This window comes from Hemiscyllium ocellatum, chromosome 25, assembly GCF_020745735.1.
Source record: "Hemiscyllium ocellatum isolate sHemOce1 chromosome 25, sHemOce1.pat.X.cur, whole genome shotgun sequence".
In the NCBI taxonomy this organism is placed as follows: Eukaryota; Metazoa; Chordata; class Chondrichthyes; order Orectolobiformes; family Hemiscylliidae; genus Hemiscyllium; species Hemiscyllium ocellatum.
The window spans coordinates 53839400-53862545 of record NC_083425.1 but is presented as its reverse complement, the minus strand read 5'-3'; the positions used below and the strand labels follow the sequence as shown (position 1 = coordinate 53862545).

Here is a 23146-nt window from a genome sequence, read left to right as displayed (position 1 = left end):
GCCATGCATTCTTCTGCTCTATCCTCCTATTCCTACTCTCACTAGCATTCAGCACCAGGAGTAATCCCAATATGACTACTCTCAAGAGCCTACTCTTTAAATTCCTGCCTAATTTTGTATATTCTCTCCCCATAATTTCATCCTTTCTCTTCCTATGTCACTGGTTCCAATGTGTACAATGACCAACTGCTGGTCCCTCTCCCCCTTGAGAATATTCTGCATCCTCAATTGATAAAGTTGATCACTGCGATTAGCCAAGAGTTCCATTAATGATTGTATAATGCAATTTCTAACAACTCTGAAGAAGCTTCACATTATTAAGGTAAGATGGTTTGTTTGGCATCCCATCTAGAGCTGATGGCAGCAATGTGTAACATCTACAAGATGCATTGCACAACTTACCAAAGTTCTTTGAGCAGCACTTTCCAAATCTGTGCCTCAACCATCAAGGAGAACAAGGTGTACAGGAATTGTCACCCTCTGCAAGGTCCCCTCCAAGTCTCCTAAAATCTAGGACTGTCCTATTTAACAGCACTGAGGATGTAACTGGACCACATGGATTGCAGTGGTTCAAGAAGGTGGCTTACCATCACCACTTCAAGGGTAATACCGAAGGGTAACAAATCCTGTCCTTGCCAGTGACGCTGACATCCCTTGAATGAAAAAGAAGAAAAGGATGATAGCAAATTAGATGGACCTTGGTCTTTTCTCATCCAACAGTTCCTATCTTCTCATTTACTCCGAGCAAATGTTTGTGATTGAGTAAATGTCTTGAGAATCACTGTGGTTTGCTCTCATTTCCTGACTCCTGCAGCACTTCCTCTATGGGGCTGATACGTGGTGATTGTGAAGACACCACAAAGTGCCGATGCTGTTTAACCATGCAGAGAGGGTCGTGGCGACATGAACAGGCTGGCTATGGCTGAGTCGTCACATTGCCGAGTGAAGAGAGCCCATATCCTTGCAGACCCATGACACGGAGGTAAGTTGACTTGGTTCTGCTCGCGTCTCATTTCCTCCAATCTGGAGCAGAAAAGAGGTTTCAAAATGGGGAAGTTGAGGAGTGGCTTTGCAGTGTGTGCGTGTGTGTTTTTTTTTGTCACCCAGATCTTGTGATGGATCGTTGAAGTGATCCACTAACGTGAAACTAGGTGCATTGAAAAACGTAAGTGTTTGCATCGAACAAAGTTGAGAAGATGGCTCAATGATGAGATAGTAATACAAATTAACTTTGAATCCCCCCCCCCGCCCTTTCAGTTTCCTAGTGCTTAACTGGGTTGGAAGGAGAGAGAGGAACTAGGGCCAAGGCCTCTGCTGCTGCTGTTCTCAAATCGGTCAGTACTGTAGGGATGGAAGCAGCTCCTCATGACTCCTACCCATCAGCATTCTCCTCTCCCTTGGTGGAAAGAGTTCGCTCGAATCAAAATCCTGGAATTTTCTGCCTTTTGCCATTGAGCGATTACTGTCACTAGTATGGTTATGATCATTTTATGGTGAAAATTTGAGGTGTTTGGCTAGGATTGTCCTGACAATTCAAGACAGATAATAATGATGGTCTTGCCACGTCCTGAAAACATTTCTCTAAAGCTCCAGCCAGTTGTTCCTGGAGTAAATTCCAATCCTTGGAGGGTAGTTCCGAAATACCACTTACAGCTCACAAAACCCTTCTGCACAACAGAGGAGTTTTATATATTCCTCCCTCTCTTAGAGGACACTGGGTCTTCCTTCCATGTGAAGGCAGTTCTCCCTTGGTGCAGTGGTCAGCAGTGTACTGTCTCAGTTGGAGTGAACAGAATATCTGACTTTAAAGCTGTGTTGGATGTGGTGAGAGGAACTTGCAATCGGTCTGAGTTTCGGAGAATCGTTATGAGTCAGTATGAAGGGGTTGGCTGTAGTTCAGTTAGTCACAATCACAAGCTTGTGGGCTCATGTCCTGCTGTAGAGCTTTGAGCACGTCATCTCATCTGATGCTGTAATGTGATATACAGAGGGAGTGTGGCACTGTTGAAGGAGCTTACCTTTTAGATGAGACATTAAACCAAGTCCCATTTGCCCTTTCAGTGGACATGAAAGATCCCACTGCATTTGTTCAGAGCAGATGAGTTCTCCCTGGGGTTCGGGCCTAAACTGCCATCCATAAAGATTACCTGGTCATCATCATTTTGTTGTTTGTGGAATCTTTCTTTGTGGCTGCTGTTTTACTGACATAATAGTGACTATAGTTCAACAAAAAAAGTACTTAATTGACAAAATTGTGCCACAATAGGTTGAGTGGCCTCCTGTGCACTGCACTGGGAAGTGCAAGCGTTTGTGAAAGGTGCTATATAAATTGAAGTTCTGTTTCTCTCTGTGTGATAGTGATGGTAATTCCCCTGGGTACTGGAGGCCAGCCAGCCCTGCTTCCTGATTGAGCTGAAAAGGTTGAATATCATTGGAGTTTGGCAATCTTCCAATGGTACTCCAAACAAGTGTTCAAGCTAAATAAAAACAAAGTGCAGGAAAACATTTAACAGGTCTGGCAGCCTTGGTGAAGGGAGAAACAGAGTTTACGTTTTTGAGTCCAGTATGACTCTCCAGAACTGGAAGCCAGAAAATAACAGAAATGATGGTCCTGGTGAATGAATACTGGCTGACTACCTGTGTTGTTGGAACTGCACATGGTTCAACAGGACTCCATACATTCAATGACATTCCTAACCTGTATCCCTGGATTATTGTCAGTGTGTATATCTGGGGAGAGTGCGCACACCCAAAGGAAACATGATTTGGAGGAGCCAGTGTTGGAGTGGAGTGTACAAAGTTAAAAATCACACAACACCAGGTTATAGTCCAACAGGTTTATTTGGAAGCACGAACTTTCGGAGCGACGCTCCTTCATCAGGTAGTTGTGGTTGTGGTAAGAAAGCTAGCCTAAGCTGGGTGATTAGGGTGTTAAAAGTCCATCAGGTTCACCAATGCCATCCTGATTGATCTACATTTGCAGCAATGTAAAGTAACAGAGTCACACACACCACTCAATGAAGGAGCGTCGCTCCGAAAGCTCGTGCTTCCAAATAAACCTGTTGGACTATAACCTGGTGTGGTGTGATTTTTAACTGTGAAGAAAACAGACTGCTATTTGCATTTCTGCTTTTTTTGGTTTGGAGAGTATACATAGTCAAATGGAGACTTTGTATTACAGCCAGACCAAAGAGAAAGTTGCTTAACTAGTTAGCAAATATTAGTTGGAGTGTTTTGTAATAGAAGCCTCTAAACTAAAGCAATATTTATGGGAGCAGGTATAGGATGGAGGAAGAGGGGTGAGAAAGACACTAAAAAGTTTTCATACAAATACTTTCTGATGATAATAAAGAAAGTAAAGATGCTTTGTCTCATGTTGGCACTGCCTGTTTAGATTGCTTACAGCAGCCCACAGTGCTTGTTGAATTTTGACACCATGCAAATCAAACAAAGCATGACCAACCCTTGCAAACAAATCTCTCCCTGAGGGAAGGACAGACTTACTGATGCTGGTTGATCACACTGGAATCTTTCAAAACCTACCTGCATTTGGGTTTTACTGCACTTATTTTCCCAGCACTTTACTATCGAGAGGGTGCATTCACCAGAGGGGCATTATAGACAGTTCTCAGGCTTCAGGTGAGAGTTGATGGAGCCATGTTTTCATTGGGAGATGATCAGGAAGAGGCACCAGCCAAACAGGTCAGGAAGGTGTGGATATTGCAGATGTGATTGATTAATGAATTTATCTAGTGTTGTCATTTTTAAAATGAAAATCATTCATGTGACACAGGCAGCACTGGCTAGCCAGCATTTATCGCATATCCATAATTGCCCAGAGGGCAATTATCGGTCAACCACATTGAGGGATATGGGTCAAAAACAGCAAATGGGACGAGTTTAGTTTGGGAACCTGGGTGGCATGGATGTGTTGGACCAAAGGGTCTGTTTCTGTGTTGTTTGACTCTATTACTCTTCATTGCTGAGGGTCTACATTCAAATGTAAATCAATCACGATGGAGTAGGGCATTAGTGAACCTGACGGACTTCTAACAACCTGATCACGCATCTTAGGCTTTCTTATTCCAGGTTTTTACTGAATTCAAATTTCACCATCTGCCCTGGTGAGATTTGAACCCTTTTCTCCAGGAAGCCCTAAAGGGCCCTTCCACATCCATCAAAGTTTTACCTGCACATCCACTAATATCATTTATTGTATCCGTTGCTCCCGATGCGGTCTCCTCTACATTGGGTAGACTGGGCACCTCCTAGCAGACCGCTTTAGGGAACATCTCTGGGACACCCGCACCAATCAACCCCACCGTCTCGTGGCCCAACATTTCAACTCCCCCTCCCACTCTGCCGAGGACATGGAGGTCCTGGGCCTCCTTCACCGCCGCTCCCTCACCACCAGACGTGTGGAGGAAGAACGCCTCATCTTCCGCCTCGGAACACTTCAACCCCAGGGCGTCAATGTAGACTTCAACAGTTTCCTCATTTCCCCTTCCCCCACCTCACCCTAGTTCCAAACTTCCAGCTCAGCACTGTCCCCGTGACTTGTCCTACCTACCTATCTCCTTTTCCACCTATCCACTCCACCCTCTCCTCCCTGACCTATCACCTTCATCCCTCCCCCACTCACCCATTGTACTCAATGCTACTTTCTCCCCACCCCCACCCTCCTCTAGCTTATCTCTCCACGCTTCAGGCTCACTGCCTTTATTGCCCAAAACGTCAATTTTGCTGCACCTTGGATGCTGCCTGAACTGCTGTGCTCTTCCAGCACCACTAATCCAGAATCTGGTTTCCAGCATCTGCAGTCATTATTTTTACCTCGTTGATTTGGATAACTAGCCTAGTGACATTACCACTGTCTCCTGGATATCGATTATAAGATTGAACCAACTTTCTGGGGGTTTGTGGACTGGAGTGTCTCCTCTCTTTCCCCATGCTCGGTACAATTACAAAAAAAGAAGTGTGTCTGTTCTGGTGAAACCTGGAACACTCATTCTCTTTGTCTCTCCCCAGGTGCTGCCTCAGTTGATGAGTGTTTCCTGTTTTAGTTTCAGATCAGACTTCCGTGGGGCGGCACAGTGGCATAGCAGTTAGCACTGCTGCCTCACAGCGCCAGAGACCCGGGTTCAATTCCCGCCTCAGGCGACTGACTGTGTGGAGTTTGCACGTTCTCCCCGTGTCTGTGTGGGTTTCCTCCAGGTGCTCCGGTTTCCTCCCACACTCCAAAGATGTGCGGGTCAGGTGAATTGGCCATGCTAAATTGCCCGTAGTGTTAGGTAAGGGATAAATGTAGGGGTATGGGTGGGTTGCGCTTCGGCAGGTCGGTGTGGACTTGTTAGGCCGAAGGGCCTGTTTCCACACTGTAAATAATCTAATCTAAAAAACAGAGATTAATGACATGTCCACTGAAACTTTGTTTATAAAGAATTAGATAAACATCTGACTGAGAAAATAGGATTGAGGGTTTTATAAAGTAACATAAATCTAAGAAATACAAAAGTTTCAGTATTGGGAATTACAATTGGTCAGTGTATCAAGACGGTAATGATTGAAGGAACAACATGCATCTTTAGAGCACCTTTTAACACGTCCCAAAGTTTACATCTAATGTAGAAAACTTGGCAGCTCATTCATGCAAAGCAGGCTCTGACAAAAAGTAACTTCTGAGTGACCAGGTAATCTAACAAACCACTTAGCTCAGTGACAAACTACAGATCTTCGAGTTTAGTAAAAACCATGAATACAGATCACATTTTAACATGACTTCAGCAACTCAGGTATTCCTATAAAGTGTAACGGTCAAGAGATCCAGTGTGATTTCTTCAATGAGCTGTCCCCACAATATAGGGATCCCCTGAGATCTCTCTATGATTAAGGGATCCAGTCTGAGCAACCAGTGTAAGGTAGGAAATGTGGTAGAAATGTGATCAAAGCACCATGACCAGGAACAGAATGATAATAACATGGAAATCCATGAAATTTCTTTGAAATAGTATTATTGGGTCATTGTAGCGATCTGAGGGGAGACTGGGTCTCAGTTTGAAATAGTATTATTGGGTCATTGCAGTGACCTGAGGGGGAGACTGGGTGTCGGTTTTAAGCCTCATTTGACAGAGGGCTTCGCTGCTAATGCAGCAATCCCTCAGCACTGCCTGGTTGTATCAGCCTGCATTACAGACTCAAGGCTCTGGAGTGGCTCTTGAAGTTTCGTCCTTTGATTCCAAGAAAAGAGTGCTACTCAACAAATCAAGGTCAACACCATACAATAAAAGATAGTCTCTTTTGGAAATGAATCCATAATAGGTCAGTGACTTTTGAAGAAGGTAAGAGGACGAGTTGGAATAAGACATTCATGTGTGGGCTGTTACTTTGTGTCCCAGTGTCCCACGGGTAACTCGGCTGGTGCTTCTGTGCTTTATCATTTCAACACTTTTGCTTGTTTCCTCAGCAGATTACCCCTGGCATGGACCAGCCAAAGAATGACAATGACAATGACAATCCCATTGTTTTGAGAGAGGAAAACAGAAGGAGAAGGCGGAAAATGCGAGCTAACACAACCAGGACCATGCAGTACTATTCACTGGAGCAGCTGGCCATTGAGTTTGTCCTCCCCACACGCAACAAGCTCAACAATGTCCACGAGAAGCTCTCCCTAGAGGTGGCTGGCAATTACACAGTGGAGCAACTGAAAGCCAAGGTTTGGGTGAAAGCTGGTGGCATCAGCGTTTGCCCAGATTTCTACCAGAAGCTCAGCCCTGACCAGTTCAGGTTGTTGTACCAGAAGAAGGGTCAGTGGTACGAGATTTATGACAAGCATCAGGTAATCCAAACGCTGGACTGCATCAACTACTGGAAAACACTGCAGAGGAACAACGGTAAGATTCACCTGGCCCAGAAAACGAAAACCTCAAAGGAATCCTTGCAGTTGCAAAATGATTTGAATTACCTGATAGGGTATGATGTCACTGATGTGAGCAATGTACATGACGATGAGTTGGAATTCACCCGGAGGAAGCTGATCACCCCCCAGCTCAATGAGGTAGCCAGCAGGGACCCTCGGCTCTATTCAATGGATCCTTGGATCATTTCGAAGCCTCTGCCTGAATATCTGCTCAATAAGATCTGTAACAATAACATATTCATCGTTATTCACAGGGGGACGACAAGTCTGACGATAAAGGTTTCCATTGACGAGACACCACAAAGCATTCTGAAGAACTTCTTCAAAAAGGTGGCCAACAAGAAGGGTCTGCTGGAAATCTCGGAGAACCACAACGAGGAGCACTTTGTCCTTCGGGTCTGTGGCAGGGAGGATTACATCGTTGGTGACAACCCAATAAAGGATTTCCACTGGGTAAGAAACTGCCTGAAGAATGGCGAGGAAATTCACTTTGTCCTTGACGTACCCCCGGATCCAGCAATGGATGAAGTGCAGAAGGAAGAGTGGCCTCTTGTGGATGATTGCACTGGGGTTACTGGATCCCACCAGCAGTTAACTCTCGAGGGAAGAGATCATGACAAAGTCTTCACCATATCCCTCTGGGACTGTGACAGAAAGTTCCGAGTGAAGATTATTGGCATTGACATTCCAGTGCTCCCACGGAACACGGAACTGACTGTCTTTGTTGAAGCGAGTATCTTGCATGGGCAACAGGTGCTGGCCCAGCAAAGGACCCTTACAAAAGCCTTTACAGAGGAAGTGCTATGGAATGTTTGGCTTGAGTTTGACATTAAAGTCAAAGACCTGCCCAGAGGGGCACGACTGAATCTTCAGGTTTACTGCGGTAAAGCACCAGTTCAAAGTATGAAGTCTACCTTTCAGTCTCAAGATGACAATGCCTGGGACACCAAGAGCAAGAACCATATGCTGTATTATGTCAACTTGTTGGTGATTGATCATCGATCACTCCTCCGACAAGGGGAGTATGTACTCCACATGTGGAAAATTCCTGATAAAGGTGAAGAACAAGGGACAATTGAGGCTGACAAGCTGACGTCGGCGACCAACCCTGACAAGCAAAACTCCATGGCTATCTGCATCCTCCTGGACAGATACAATTACCCAATCGCTCTCCCACGAAGTTGTCAGAGTCAGCAAGCTGAGCTGGAGAGGGCGGGCCACGAGATGCACAGTCAGCTCCGCAAGCAGTTCGAAGAGATCATCAGCACTGACCCCCTGAACCCGCTGAGCACTGAGGACAAAGAGTTACTTTGGCATTTCAGGCATGAGTGCATGAGGCAGCCTAAGGCCTACCCGAAGTTTCTCAGCTCAGTAAAATGGGGGCAGCAGGACGTGGTCCTGAAAACCCAGCAGCTCTTAGACAAACAGGAGATGTGGAACAGCAGTCCCTTGGATGTGGGACTTGCAATGCAGCTTCTGGATTGTCGATTTTCTGATGAGCATGTTCGGGCACTAGCTGTTGAAAAGCTGGAGACATTGGACAATAGTGAGGTGCTGCGATATCTCTTACAATTAGTCCAGGTAAAATAACTTTCCTTTATACATAGCGTGCAATGAAAGTGGAGGTCTGACTGATGAAGAGATTTATGCAAACCTAAACCAATCAGTGCTATGTGAGCAGGTATGAGCTTGCGGTAGGTGTAGTGGTCATTGGCAGGGAAAAGGTGCACCCAGGGTTTATCCACCTCATTGTTACCCAGTGTCTTATGTATCCCTGGTGCATTAGCCTGGAACTGAGCTCATTGTTCGTACCCATCAAGATCATCCCATCACAAGCTGTCATACATAATGAATTCCTGATTAATTTCATACTTAAGAAATGAGACTCGAGCAAATGGCAGCACCCTGAGAACAGGTCAGGGAAAAATAAAAGACAATTAAAATGGCTTTGCATATCTCAATTACCAGCAGGTGTTCTACTCATTACATAAGGATAATCTGTTGTCTTTCACCCTCATGTTGGAGACAGGCTTCACAATCTAACCGGAATGGGAATTTAACTGAGGCCAGTTGCTGTCAGACTGCCATTGAACAAGAATGTAGAGAATAAAACACAGGCACAAAGGAAGATTTTTGTTACTGTTACACTGGATAGGGGCATGGTTGGCAACACCAGCACTATTGCTCATTACTTATGCCCTCCAACTGAAAGGCTTTCTCAGATATTTTAGAGGGCACTTGCAAGTCCACCACAATGGGTCTGGAGTCACAAATAGGCCAGGTCAGGAAAGCATGGCAGATTTTCTCCTTGAAGAATATTAGGATGTTTCCAGCAGTGAATGATATTTCTTGGTCACCATTACAGAGGCTAGCTTCATCATCCAGGTTTTTATTAATTGAGTTGAAATTCTACCAGTTGCCTGATATTTTCCTAGGACTCTGGATTACCTAGTCTAGCAACACCTCCATTGTGCCAGTATCTGTCCTTGGGATTGAGAAAACAAAACCAACTCAGTATAACATTCCACATTGTCTGTAGGAATGGCTCTGATCTTCTAGTTGCTTACCATCTCATTAACCCCCCTTTGCTGTCAAAACGAACATTCCCACCTTGGCCTTGATATAGGATTCCAATGAAGCATTCGCCTGGAGGACTCAATATTGATTTCACAACTTCAGAGTATAACTTCCATTTTTCTTGTATTCCTCATTCCACTCTGGATGTTTCTTGGTTTTGTCCCTTTGGCCTTGCTCTCAGCAGAGCGGACCCATTTTCTCCTAACATTTGCAACTATTTTCCATCTCTATCTCTCCTTCACCATCTCCAGCACTCCCTTCGGGTATCCACACAAACTATTAAACTTGTTCCTCCTCCACCTCCATCAACAACATAAAAGTTTTCCAGCTCCTTTACATTCTGAAAAAAGTGTCATTGGGCTCAAAATGTTAACATTGCCTCTCTCTCTACAGATGCTACCACACTTGCTCAGATTTTCCAGTGGATTCTGTTTTTATTTCAGACCCTCATGTTTACGCACACTCTGATATACACCATCACCCTCACTGGAACACGCTCCCTGATATACCTCAATGCCAGCACTTTATCACACACTCTCATATAAACCCAAACCCTCACTATAGCACACACTCGCATATACACCCACACTCTCACTATATCACACACACTCATATAAACCTATACCCTCACTATATCACATGCATTCATATAAACCCACACCCTTACTTTATCACACACTGCTATATAACCCATACCCTCACTATATCTCACACTCTGATAAAGCTCACATTCACATCCACATCCAATGTTTGTTTGTTTTCTTGATATGTAAAGAACTGAACTGTGTTTGTGACTGTGTGTGTATATAAAGATATTTTCAATGAATAAAGTATTTTGAATATACTTTACATATCCTACATTTAGGGCGGCACGGTGGTACAGTGGTTAGCACTGCTGCCTCACAGCGCCAGGGACCTGGGTTCAATTCCCACCTCAGGCGACTGACTGTGTGGAGTTTGCACGTTCTCCCCGTGTCTGCGTGGGTTTCCTCCCACAGTCACAAAGATGTGCGGGTCAGGTGAATTGGCCACGCTAAATTGCCCGTAGTGTTAGGTAAGGGGTATGGGTGGGTTGCGCTTCGGCGGGTCGGTGTGGACTTGTTGGGCCGAAGGGCCTGTTTCCACACTGTAAGTAATCTAATCTAATCTAATCCTCTGTATTTCACACTTTCTGACATACCCACATCCATACTATTACACACTCCCTGATGTGCCCCACACCCACACTATAACACACTCTGATATCTCTCGTAACGTCACTATAACAACACTCTGATATACCCACACAGAGGCTACAATACACTGCCTACATTCTCATATACTCTCACTCTAACATACACTCTGTTATAAACCCACAGCTTCACTATATGTTCTAATATATCTCACACCCTCATGTAACAGGCTCTCTGGAATAGCCCATCACAACCTTCATTAACTAGTGTTCTATGCCCAAGAATCTTCATCTGCTTTACCAATCACTTCCGTCCATCATAAGATCAGAGGTGAGGATGCTTGATGATGATTATATGATGTTCAGCACCAGTCTCGACGACTCAGACACTGAGGCAGTCTGTGTTTAATACAACAAAATCTGGACAAAATCCAGCTTAGGCTGACAAGCAGCAAGTAACATTGAGCCACATAAATGCCAGGCAATGACTGTCTCCACTAAGAGACAATCTAACCACCGCCCCTTGACATTCAATGGTGTTATCATCAGTGAATCCCCCACTATCAACATCCTTGGGATTATCATTGACCAGAAACTCAACTGAACTTACCATATAAACAGTGAGGCAGTCACAAGAGCAGGTCAGAGGATAGGAATACCGCAACAATTAATTCATCTCCTGGCACCTCAAAGCCTGTCCACCATCTACAACGTATAAATCAGGAATGTGATGAATACTCCCACTTGCACCAATAAAGCTCAAGAAACTTGACACTATCCAGGACAAAACAGACAAATTGATTGGCACCACATCTGCAAGCATCCACTCCTTCCACCAACGACGCTCAGTATTCTACATATCCTACATCCTCTGTATTTCACGCTTTCTGACATACCCCACATCCATACTATTACACACTCTCTGATGTGCCCCACACCCACACTATAACACACTCTGATATCTCTCGTAACGTCACTATAACAACACTGTGATATACCCACACAGAGGATGTAGGACGCTCAGTGTGTACTACTTACAAAATGCACTGCAGTAATTCACCAAGGATTCTTATACAGCACTTTCCACTCCTCCAACCACTTCCATCAAAAAGAACATTAGAAGATACATGGGAAGTATTCCTTCCTAGCCACTCACCACCCTGACTTGAAAATATATTTTCTTTTATTCATTTGTGGGATGTGGGTGTCACTTGCTGGGTCAGCATTTATTGCCCGTCTGTAGTAGCCTTTGAGAAGGTGGTTTGAGAATGCCACTAGGATTGGAATTTCAGCATTTTGACCTATTAACAGTGAAGGAAGGCCAATATATATCCTTCATTATAACACATTTTCTCATATACCCCACCACCTATTTCACATTCCCTGATGTATCTCACACCCTCACCTTTTGGTATACCCTTCAAAGTCACTGTAACACCCAATCTGATATAGTGAGGCTGTGGAGTATATCAGATTGTGTGTTACAGTAAGGGTATAGGATATAACACACTTCTGAATGTATCATATTTCTTCACTATAACATACACCCTAACATACTCCACCCTCATTAAAACATACACTCTGATATACCCCACACCTGCACTGCAACACACTCTCTGGTGTACCCTACACCCATACTTTAGTACGCCCTCTGATATATCCTCCATCCTCATTATAACACACACTCTCATATACCATATAACCTCAATATTTCACATTCCCTGATAAACCCCACACCCAGACTGTAACACACTCCAATATAATCCGCACCATCACTGTATCTTACACACTGATATACCCCACAATCTCACTACAACACACAATCCAATATAGTCCACACCCACAATAACACACACTCCCTGATATACCTCACATATTCAGTCTAACACACTTTCTCATATACCCCACACTATCAGTATTTCACATTCTCTGATAAATCCCTCTCCCTCACCCTAACATAATCAATATATCTTACTCTCTCACTATAACACATTCCTTGTTGTACCCCACACTCACACTGTACAACACTCCCTGATATACCTCACATTCTCACTGTTACACACTCCCTAAAATACCCTAAACACTCACTATAAGACATTTCTTGTTCTACACCAACACTTTCACTGCAACACACTCCCTTATGCACACCACACTCTCAATATAACACATTATCCAATATACACCAGAATCTCATATTCATACACCTAGGTTCATTTAAACCTCTATTGGCTGAGTCTGGTATTACACCAGACCTTGTTTCTCTGCTTCCTGATCCAGTGTTACTTGGTACATCACATTTTGATTTTAAAATTTCTTTTCATAGTTTAAATTCCACCATGACCTCATGCTTTTCTGGGTCTCTAACCTCTTTCAACCCTATAACTTTGCAAAGATGCTAACAGTTTTCTAAACCTGATCTCATGGATAATAAGTCTCCTCTCTTCAATCACCCTTGGCTAAGTTTTCACTTTTCATAACCCTAAATCTCTCCCAAGGTCTGTTCATCTCCTTACTTCTCATGCCTCCGTTAAGGTACTCCTTAAACATATATCCCTGATCACCTAGTGGGCAGCACGGTGGCACAATGGTTAGCACTGCTGTCTCACAGCGCCAGAGACCCAGGTTCAATTCCTGCCTCAGGTGACTGACTGTGTGGAGTTTGCACATTCTCCCCGTGTCTGGGTGGGTTTCCTCCGAGTGCTCTGGTTTCCTCCCACAGTCCAAAAATGTGCAGATTAGGTAGGTGAATTGGCCATGCTAAATTGCCCATAGTGTTAGGTGTAGGGGAATGGGTCTGGTTGGGCGCGCTTCAGCGGATTGGTGTGGACTTGTTGGGCTGAAGGGCCTATTTCCACACTATTTCCTTATGTAGCTCACTGTCAAATTTTGTGAAACCTGCAACCATTTCCATCTAGAAGGACAAGGGCAGCAGATATATGGGAACTCCACCCTCTGCAAACTACCCTCCAAGCCACTCAACATCCTGATTTGGAAATATATCGCTGTTTCTTCATTGTGGCTGGGTCAAAATCCCAGAACGCCCTCCCTAATGCCATTGTGGAACAACGGACAGAACAAGAAGGTATCTTCTCCAGAACCATTCAGGATGGGTAATAATTACAGAGCATATGATTCCCACATCCAATATCCAAATAAGATAGGCCAGTTTAAGTTGCTACATGCCCCAATACACACTTATGCATGTATTATCTCAAACTAATTTCAGGCAGTCAAGTTCGAGCCTTACCATGACAGTGCCCTAGCCCGATTCCTCCTCAAACGAGCCTTAAGAGTGAGTATATTTGTTGATTGGACTGCATTTTGATTTCTCTATGTGCAGAAACATGTATAGAGGTTATTTTCCTGTTTAAAACTCTGCCTTAACTTTTGACTCTCTGTTAGAGTAAACGAACTGGCCATTTTCTGTTCTGGTTTCTGAGGAGTGAAGTGGCTGAATCGATGCACTATCGACAGCGCTACGCTGTCATTCTGGAAGCCTATCTCCGGGGTTGTGGGAAAGCTATGTTGATGGATTTCATGAAGCAAGTCAAGGTGATGGAGGCCCTGCACAAAATCACACTGGAGATTAAAAATGTCACTGCTGACAAGTATGACGTTTCAGCTCAAGGTATGTCTACAAATGTCTGGATGCAAAGGGCTGGAGAACATGGGAGATAGAGAATGCCATAAAGTCACAGTCAGAAGTGTGGAAGATTGGAGAGCTGCTAACACAGGACCTCTCCAACAATCATACTCCTGGTGACTGGAATTTGTAAAGTGGAACTGCAGTCCACTGACTTATATTGAGCTGGTGAAAGATTCCTACTTTCACTGAGAAACGTTCTGGTAGTTGTAAGAGATGACTTCTGTTGTGTCATGTGGACAGGGCTGTGTTTAAATAAATTGTAAATGTGTAAATAAACTTTTAAAATGTAATAATTTGATCACAGCATCCCACCACCTACTTTGAATTGACTGGTTTTATGGTGTCTCAGCTTCTGGATTAACATTAAAATAAAGACTCTTAAATGTTCGTGCTGAGTTTGCAAATGGTTAAACTTGTGCCTTTCATCTGGATGTGATTCCAGATTTAATCACTCACGAGATGTGAACAAGGCCAGTCTTTGATGGCCTTTTCTAACCGTCCCTTGAGAAAGTAGCAGTGAGCTCCCGTTTTGAACTGCAGCAGTCATTTGATATAGGTATTCCCACAGTGGTGTTAGAGAACTCCAGGATGTTGACCCAATGACACTGAAGGAATAGAACATAGAACATAGAAGGATACAGCGCAGTACAGGCCCTTCGGCCCTCGATGTTGCGCCGACCGAATCCTACCTAACCTATACTAGCCCAATAACTTCCAAATGCCTATCCAATGCCCGCTTAAATGACCATAAAGAAGGAGAGTTCACCACTGATACGGGCAGGGCATTCCATGAACTCACAACCCGCTGTGTGAAGAATCTACCCCTAACATCTGTCCTATACCTACCACCCCTTAATTTAAAGCTATGTCCCCTAGTAACACCTGACTCCATTAGCGGTAAAAGGTTCTTAGTATCTACCCTATCTAAACCCCTAATCATCTTATACACTTCTATCAGATCTCCCCTAAACCTTCTCTTCTCCAATGAGAACAGCCCCAAGTGCCTCAGCCTTTCCTCATAAGATTTTCCTACCATTCCAGGCAACATCCTGGTAAACCTCCTCTGCACTCGTTCTAAAGCTTCCACATCCTTCCTATAGTATGGCGACCAAAACTGCACACAATACTCCAGATGAGGCCGCACCAGAGTCTTATACAACTGCAACATGACCTCAGGACTCCGGAACTCAATTCCTCTGCCAATAAAGCCCAGTACACCATATGCCTTCCTCACAGCACTATTTACCTGGGTGGCAACTTTCAGAGATCTGTGTACATGGACACCAAGATCCCTCTGCTCATCCACACTACCAAGTAGCCTACCATTAGCCCAGTAATCCATCATCTTGTTATTCCTACCAAAGTGAACGACTTCGCACTTAGCTACATTGAATTCCATTTGCCACATTTCCGCCCAGCTCTGCAACTTATCTATATCCCGCTGTAACCTACCACTTCCTTTCTCACTATCCACAACTCCACCGACTTTTGTGTCATCCGCAAACTTGCTTACCCAGCTTTCAAGTCCTTCCTCTAGATCATTTATAAAGATAACAAAAAGCAATGGTCCCAAAACAGATCCTTGTGGTACACCGCTAGTAACTGCGCTCCAAGATGAACATAGTCCATCAACTACTACCCTCTGTCTCCTTCCAGCCAGCCAATTCCTAATCCAAACCTCTAATGTATCCTCAATGCCATACCTCCGAAGTTTTAGCATTAGCCTACCATGGGGAACCTTATCGAACGCCTTACTAAAATCCATATACACAACATCTACTGCTTTACCCTCATCCACTTCCTTGGTCACCTTCTCAAAGAACTAACTAACTAAGGAATGATGATATATTTCCAAGTCATGATGGTGAGTGGCTTGGAGGGGAACTTACAGATGGTAATGTTCCCAAGTATCTGCTGCCCTTGTCTTTCCAGATGCTGAGTTACTGAGTGTATCTTGTACATGATGCTGCCATGATGTGAGGTGTGGGGTGTGTGGCAGCGGCATCTGTGGCAGTGATAACAGTGAGTGAAGGTCGTGGTTGGGATCTAATTCAAGTTCACAATTACTAATATGAAGACTTAAATGATACTCATTTTAACACAAACATACATAACATTCATTAATAGACAGGGAGCTATGCAGAAATAGATTTGGTGGAAAACAGGTAAAAGAACAACAAGTTCTGTGGATCAAGAGACCAAACCATGAGCTGGAATGAAGTCCCTTTCTCACAGTTTGTTTTGCATTCTGGTACTGATATAGAACATGGAACAGTACAACATAGTATAGGCTCTTCAGCCCTTGATGTGCTAACCTTTTGTCCTACTCTAAGATCAAACTAACCTACATACCCTTCATTGTACTATCATCCATGTGCCCATCCAAGAGTCACTTAAATGTCCCTATAATCCTTCCTATAATGAGCTAACCAGAAATGAACACAATATTCCAAGTATGGTCTAACAAGAGTTTTATAGAGCTGCAGCATAACCTCGTGGCTCTTAAACTCAATCCCCCCTGCTAAAGAAAGCCAATAGACCGTACACCTTCTTAACAATCCAATCAACTAGGGTGGCAACTTTGAGGGATCTATGGATGTGAACCCCAAAATCCCTCTGTTCCTCCTCACTGCCAAGAATCTTGCCTGTACTCTATATTCTGCATTCAAATTCAATGTTCCACAATGAATCACTTCACACTTTTCCAGGTTGAACGCCATCTGCCACTTTTCAGCCCAGTTCTGCATCCTGTCAATGTCTTATGAGATGCTGCCTGGCCTGCTGTGCTTTGACCAGCAACACATTTGCAGCTGTCCTGAGATGCTGCCTGGCCTGCTGTGCTTTGACCAGCAACACATTTGCAGCAATGTCTTATCGCAACCTACAACAGCCCTCCACACTATCCACCACTCCACCAGCCTTCATGTCATTGGCAAACTTACTAACCCACCCTTCCAATTCCTCATCCAAGTCATTTATAAAAATCATAAAGAAGAGAGATCCTAGAACAGATCCCTGCAGAACACCACTGATCACCGAGCTCTCGGCTGAATACTTTGCATCTACTACCACCCTCTGTTTTCTATGGGTCAGTCAATCCTGTATCCATACAGCCAGGTTTCCATGTATTCCATGCCTCCTTACTTTGTGAAGAGCCTACCATGGAGAGCCTTATCAAACACCTGGCTAAAATCCACATACACCACATCCACTGCTCTACCTTTATCAATGTGTTTTGTCACATCCTCAAATAATTCAATAAGGCATGTGAGGCATGACCTGCCCCTCACAAAGTCATGTTGACTATTTCTAATCAAACTAAGCTTTTTCAAATAATCATAAATCCTGTCTCTCAGAATCCTCTCCAATAATTTGTCCACCACCGATATAAGTCTAACTGGCCTGTAATTCTCAAGATTATCCTTATTCCTTTTCTTGAAGAGAATAACATTTTCCTCCAATCATCTGGCACTACTCCAGAGGACAGTGAGGACACAAACATCATCTCCAAAGGCTTAGTAATCTCTTCCCTCGTTCCCCGTAGTAACCTTGGGTACATCCCATATGGCACAGGGGACTTTTCTATCCACATGTTTTTCTAAATTTCCAGCACATCCTCCTCCTTAACATCAACCTGTTTGAGCATCTCAGCCTATTTCACACTGTCCTCACAAACAACAATGTCCCTCTCACTAGTGAATACTGAAGCAAAGTATTCATTAAGACCTCCCCTACCTCCTTCCACTCTAGGCATGAATTCCCTCCACTATCCCTGATCAGCCCTACCCTCACTCTCGCCATCCTCTTGTTCCTCACATTAGGTGCAGATGCCTTGGGGTTTTCTTTAATCCACTCTCCCACCTCTTTTACTTCCCTCCCTATTCCTTTTGAAACATCTAAACCCCTAACATCCAACAACCATTCCTGCTCATGTGATATCCAAATTTCTGTAATGGCCACAACATCATAGCTCCAAGTACTGATCCATGCCCCCTTCTAGCTCTCCCAGGTACAGTTTCTTTCTGGCTACCTTATAACCCTCTAGAGCCCTGTCTGATCCTTGCTTCCTCAACCTTAAGTAAGCTTCCTTCTTCCTCTTGACTAGATGTTCCACATCTCTTGTCATCCAAGGTTCCTTAACCCTAGGGTGTAGGTTTGCTCGCTGAGCTGTAGGTTTGATATCCAGACATTTCATTACCTGGCTAGGTAACATCATCAGTGGCGACCTCCAAGTGAAGCGAAGCTGTTGTCTCCTGCTTTCTATTTATATGTTTGTCCTGGATGGGGTTCCAGGGGTTTGTGGTGATGTCATTTCCTGTTCGTTTTCTGACGGGTTGGATTAGATTAGATTACTTACAGTGTGGAAACAGGCCCTTCGGGCCAACAAGTCCACACCGACCCGCCGAAGCGCAACCCACCCATACCCCTACATTTACCCCTTACCTAACACTACGGGCAATTTAGCATGGCCAATTCACCTGACCCGCACATCTTTGGACTGTGGGAGGAAACCAGAGCACCCAGAGGAAACCCACGCACGGGGAGAACGTGCAAACTCCACACAGTCGCCTGAGTCAGGAATTGAACCCGGGTCTCAGGCGCTGTGAGGCAGCAGTGCTAACCACTGTGCCACCGTGCCGCCCACAAATGATAGATGGTATCTAGATCTGTGTGTTTGTTTATGGTGTTGTGGTTGGAGTGCCAGGCCTCTAGGAATTCTCTGGCATGTCTTTGCATAGCCTGTCCCAGGATAGATGAGTTGTCTCAGTCAAAATGTTTTTTTTCATCCATGTGTAGGACTACGAGGGAGAGAGGGTCGTGTCTTTTTGTGGCTACCTGGTGTTCGTGTATCCTGTGGCTAACTTTCTTCCTGTTTGTCCTACGTAGTGTTTGTGGCAGTCCTTGCATGGAATTTTGTAGATGACGTTGGTTTTGTCCATGGGTTGTACTGGGTCTTTTAAGTTTGTTAGTTTTTGTTTGAGAGTGTTGGTGGGTTTGTGTGCTACTAGATTCCGAGGGGTCTTAGTAGTCTGACTGTCATTTCTGAAACTTCTTTGATGTACGGTAAAGTGGTTAGGATTTCTGGCTGTGTTTGGTCTGCTTGTCGTAGTTTGTTCTTGAGGAATCTGCGCACTGTATTTTTTGAGTATCCGTTCTTCTTGAATATGTTGTATAGGTGCTTCTCCTCTGTTTTCTGAAGTTCATCTGTGCTGCAGTGTGTGGTGGCTTGTTGGAATAGTGTTCTGATATTGCTTTGTTTGTGTGTGCTAGGATGGTTGCTAGTGTAGGTAAGTAGTTGGTCAGTGTTTGTCGGTTTTCTGTATACGCAGATTTGTAGTTCTCCGTCGTCCTTTGTTTCAACTGTGACGTCCAGGAATGCGAGTTTGTTGTCGGTTTCTTCCTCCTTGGTGAACTTTATGCCTGTGAGAGTGGTGTTGATGATGTTAAATGTCTCTTCTATCTTGTTTCGTTTTGTGATGACAAAGGTGTCATCTACGTAGCGAACCCAGATTTTTGGTTTGATGGTTGGTAGGGCTGTTTGTTCTAGTCTTTGCATTACTGCTTCTGCTATGAATCCTGATAGCAGGGATCCCATGGGTGTGCCGTTGGTTTGTTTGTAGACTATGTTGTTGAAAGTGAAGTGGGTGGTGAGGCACAGGTTCTTTAACCCTACCATCCCTGCCTTGCTTTAGTGGGACAAACCTATCCAGCACCTCCACATTTCTGTTGTGCATTTCCCTGAGAATATCTGTTCCCAATTTATACTCCACAGTTTCTGCCTAATAGCAATTGTAGTAACTCCCGCCCCCCCGCCCCCCCACCCACCCAATTAAATACTTTTCCATACCATCTGCTCCCATCCCTCTCCATGACTATAGTAAAGGTCAGGGAGTTGTGATCACTATCACCGAAATGCACTCCCACTGAGAGATCTGACACCAGACCTTGATTCATTGCCAAGCTCCAAATCCGATATGGCCTCCCCTCTTGTCGGCCTATGTACACATTGAGTCAGGACTCCTTCCTGGACACACCTATCAAAATCTGCTCCATCCAAACTATTTGCACTAAGGAGGTTCCAAGCAATATTAGAGAAGTTGATGTCATCCATGATAACAACCCTGTTACTTCTGCACCTTTCCAAAATCCACCTCGCAATCTGCTTCTGTGTGTCTCTGTTGCTATTGGGGGATCTATCGAAAACTACCAATAACGTGACTGGTCATTTCCTGTTTCTGACTTCCACCCATATTGACTCAGTAGACAAAGCTTCCTCAATGGCCTCCCTTTCTGCAGCTGTGATACTATCCCTAATTAGCAATGCCACTCTCCCACCTCTTTTAACCTCCCTCCCTATTCCTTTAGAAACATCTAAACTCCAGAACATCCAACAACCATTCCTGCCCCTGTGATATCCAAGTCTCCGTAATGGCCACACTATCATAGCTCCAAGTACTGATCCATGCTCTAAGTTCATCACCCTTACTTCTGACACTTGCATTAAAATAGACACACTTCAAAATATGTTGATAATGGTAGCAGCCCTCAATTTGGTAGCTGGTTAGCTGGAAGTAGGATTTTGCTTGAGTTAAAGTTCTTCCTTGCAGTCGTTTCATGTTTCATTTCATTTACTGAGGGGGGGGGTGGGGGAGAGAAAATAAAAAAGCTTTGGTTTTAACTTGCAGGTTTTCTAGAGGTCTGAGTACTTCAGTTCTGTGACAAATTAAAAACTAGCTATCCAAAAGATGTTGCTTGGCAGTTTTTCATCCAAAGACATCTAGTGCCAGTTTATCTCTTAAAAGTATTAAAGCCAGATTCTCCACAAGTTACCTGTCATCAGTAAGTGGACATGAGAGTTCACTTTTCATTCAGGTTGTTAAAAAACAACTGGTACATTCTCTGCAAAGCAGTAGTATCTAAACTTCAATTTTTCCACTTTATATCCCAGTAAAAATATGTAGCTCTTACTGGGGGAGGAAGGTGGAATCAGTGGCAAGGGTACAAAGCATGTTGTAGGGAGACTTTGGTCTTTGCAAATGTTGAACTGGAGGATATGGTGTCTCATTCAAGACTGAATATCAGATTCCCACTCTGACAATACAAAAATTAACCATGAGTTCAAAGTGGCAGTGGAGAAATAAAGGCAAGTGTTGGTAATAAAAATGCAGAAGCTGTGGCCAAGGGACACCAAGTAGGTGAGGAATTCATTGCCACGGAGTGCAGTGGAGGCCGGGACGCTAAATGTCTTCAAGGCCGAGATTGATAGATTCTTGTTGTCTCGAGGAATTAAGGGCTATGGGGAGAACGCTGGTAAGTGGAGTTGAAATGCCCATCTGCCATGATTGAATGGCAGAGTGGACTTGATGGGCCGAATGGCCTTACTTCCACTCCTATGTCTTATGGTCTTATGGAACAGGAGAGAGTCATAGAATCACAGGATCCCCACAGTGTGGAAGCAGGCCACTCAGCTCATCGAGTCCATACTGACCCCTCCCGAAGTGCATCCCACCCACACTCACCCCACCCCTGCAACCCTGCCTTTTCCATGGCTGCGTGTCCCTGAACACTATGGGCAATTAGCACGACCAATCCACCTAACCTGCACATCTTTCGACTTAGGGAGGTAACCGGAACACCCAGAGGAAACCCATGCAGACACAGAGAGAATGTGCAAACTCCACACAGACAGTGGCCTGAGGGTGGAATTGAACCCGGTTCCTGGGTATCAAGGTACTAGAGTACATGCAGCGTAAAGCAGGATTGCGAGGCGATAGTTATGTAGGGGGAAAAAAGATATACCTTCCTATAGAAAGTTCCACAATCTTGAAGTGTCCCAAAGATTATTTGTTTACAATCCAGTTAAATACTTGTAGTTACTATGGTAACACAGGAAATAATTTGCATACAACAAACTCCTTCTAATAGCAATGTAACAATCACCAGATAATCATTTGTATTAGTGATCAGGGATAACTCTTCTGCTTTGAATCAAAACAGCACTATTGGATGCTTTCTGTTTAGTTGTGACAGCGTAGGGCCTTGGATTAGTGTTTTATTCTGAAGATGGCATTTCTGACAGAGCAGCACTCCACTAGAGAGCGCCATTATTGCTTTGGAGTGTCAGCCTGTATTTTTATGGTTGATCTCTGAGTGAAACTGGATCCCACTGCCTCAGAAGTGAGAATGCTGTGCCTGCCATGGGAATTCTGAGTTCATGGCTTTTACAGAAAAACTGAGAAGTGTACGGTGTGTTTTCTTTCTGATTGAATCTCTTTTATTTGTAGTGATCTCGCAGTTAAGACACAAACTTGAGAAGCTGCAATCATCTGGTTTCCCACAATGTTTCCGAGTTCCATATGACCCTGGCCTCCGAGCAGGAGCTCTTGTGGTAGGTCAAACTTTACATAAGTGCTTCTCTCTGGATATTTTAGATGCTGAAGAGTCTCTGCAATGGCCAAGATTTGGTCTGCAACTGAAGTGTCAGTTTAACTGGTGTTCAAAGCAAGACCTCAAGGAATTGAAACTTGCATTAGAAACTGTCACCCAGAGAATTGTTATGGGACTAATTTCTGTTTAAATGATCTGCTCATTCTCATTAATAAGGTTCACAGCATTTTGGTGGCTAGCACTTATTCTAGTACTCTCACCTAACAGTGACCACAGGTTAGGATTGAACATTGTTACAAAGGATTTTGTTTCTATGTAAATGTATATCTTATTGTCTATTTTTCTGGTGGTGTTTTGAAGAGGATATTGTGGGAGTCTCTGCCAAGAATTCACTTGAGCTCAATTCCTGGAGAGTGTGTGTGTGTGTGTGTGTGTGTGTGTGAGAGAG

At 44.1% G+C, this 23146-nt stretch overlaps 1 protein-coding gene across 4 annotated transcripts in view; it reads left to right on the top strand.

Moving 5' to 3' along the window:
* The first annotated feature begins 833 nt into the window (after window positions 1–833).
* The window catches only part of pik3cg (phosphatidylinositol-4,5-bisphosphate 3-kinase, catalytic subunit gamma), a 42726-nt gene continuing 20413 nt past the window's right edge, over window positions 834–23146 (top strand). Inside the window, exons 1-5 of one of the 4 annotated variants that reach the window (XM_060844360.1) lie at window positions 834–982; window positions 6467–8497; window positions 13891–13956; window positions 14067–14292; window positions 22596–22699. In XM_060844360.1, coding sequence (XP_060700343.1) covers window positions 6479–8497; window positions 13891–13956; window positions 14067–14292; window positions 22596–22699 — 2415 coding nt within the window. In that variant the 5' untranslated portion in view covers window positions 834–982; window positions 6467–6478. Of the gene's footprint in view, window positions 983–3644; window positions 3703–6463; window positions 8498–13890; window positions 13957–14066; window positions 14293–22595; window positions 22700–23146 lie in introns of those variants that run through there. The other 3 variants (XM_060844359.1, XM_060844356.1, XM_060844357.1) reach the window with 3 other exon arrangements.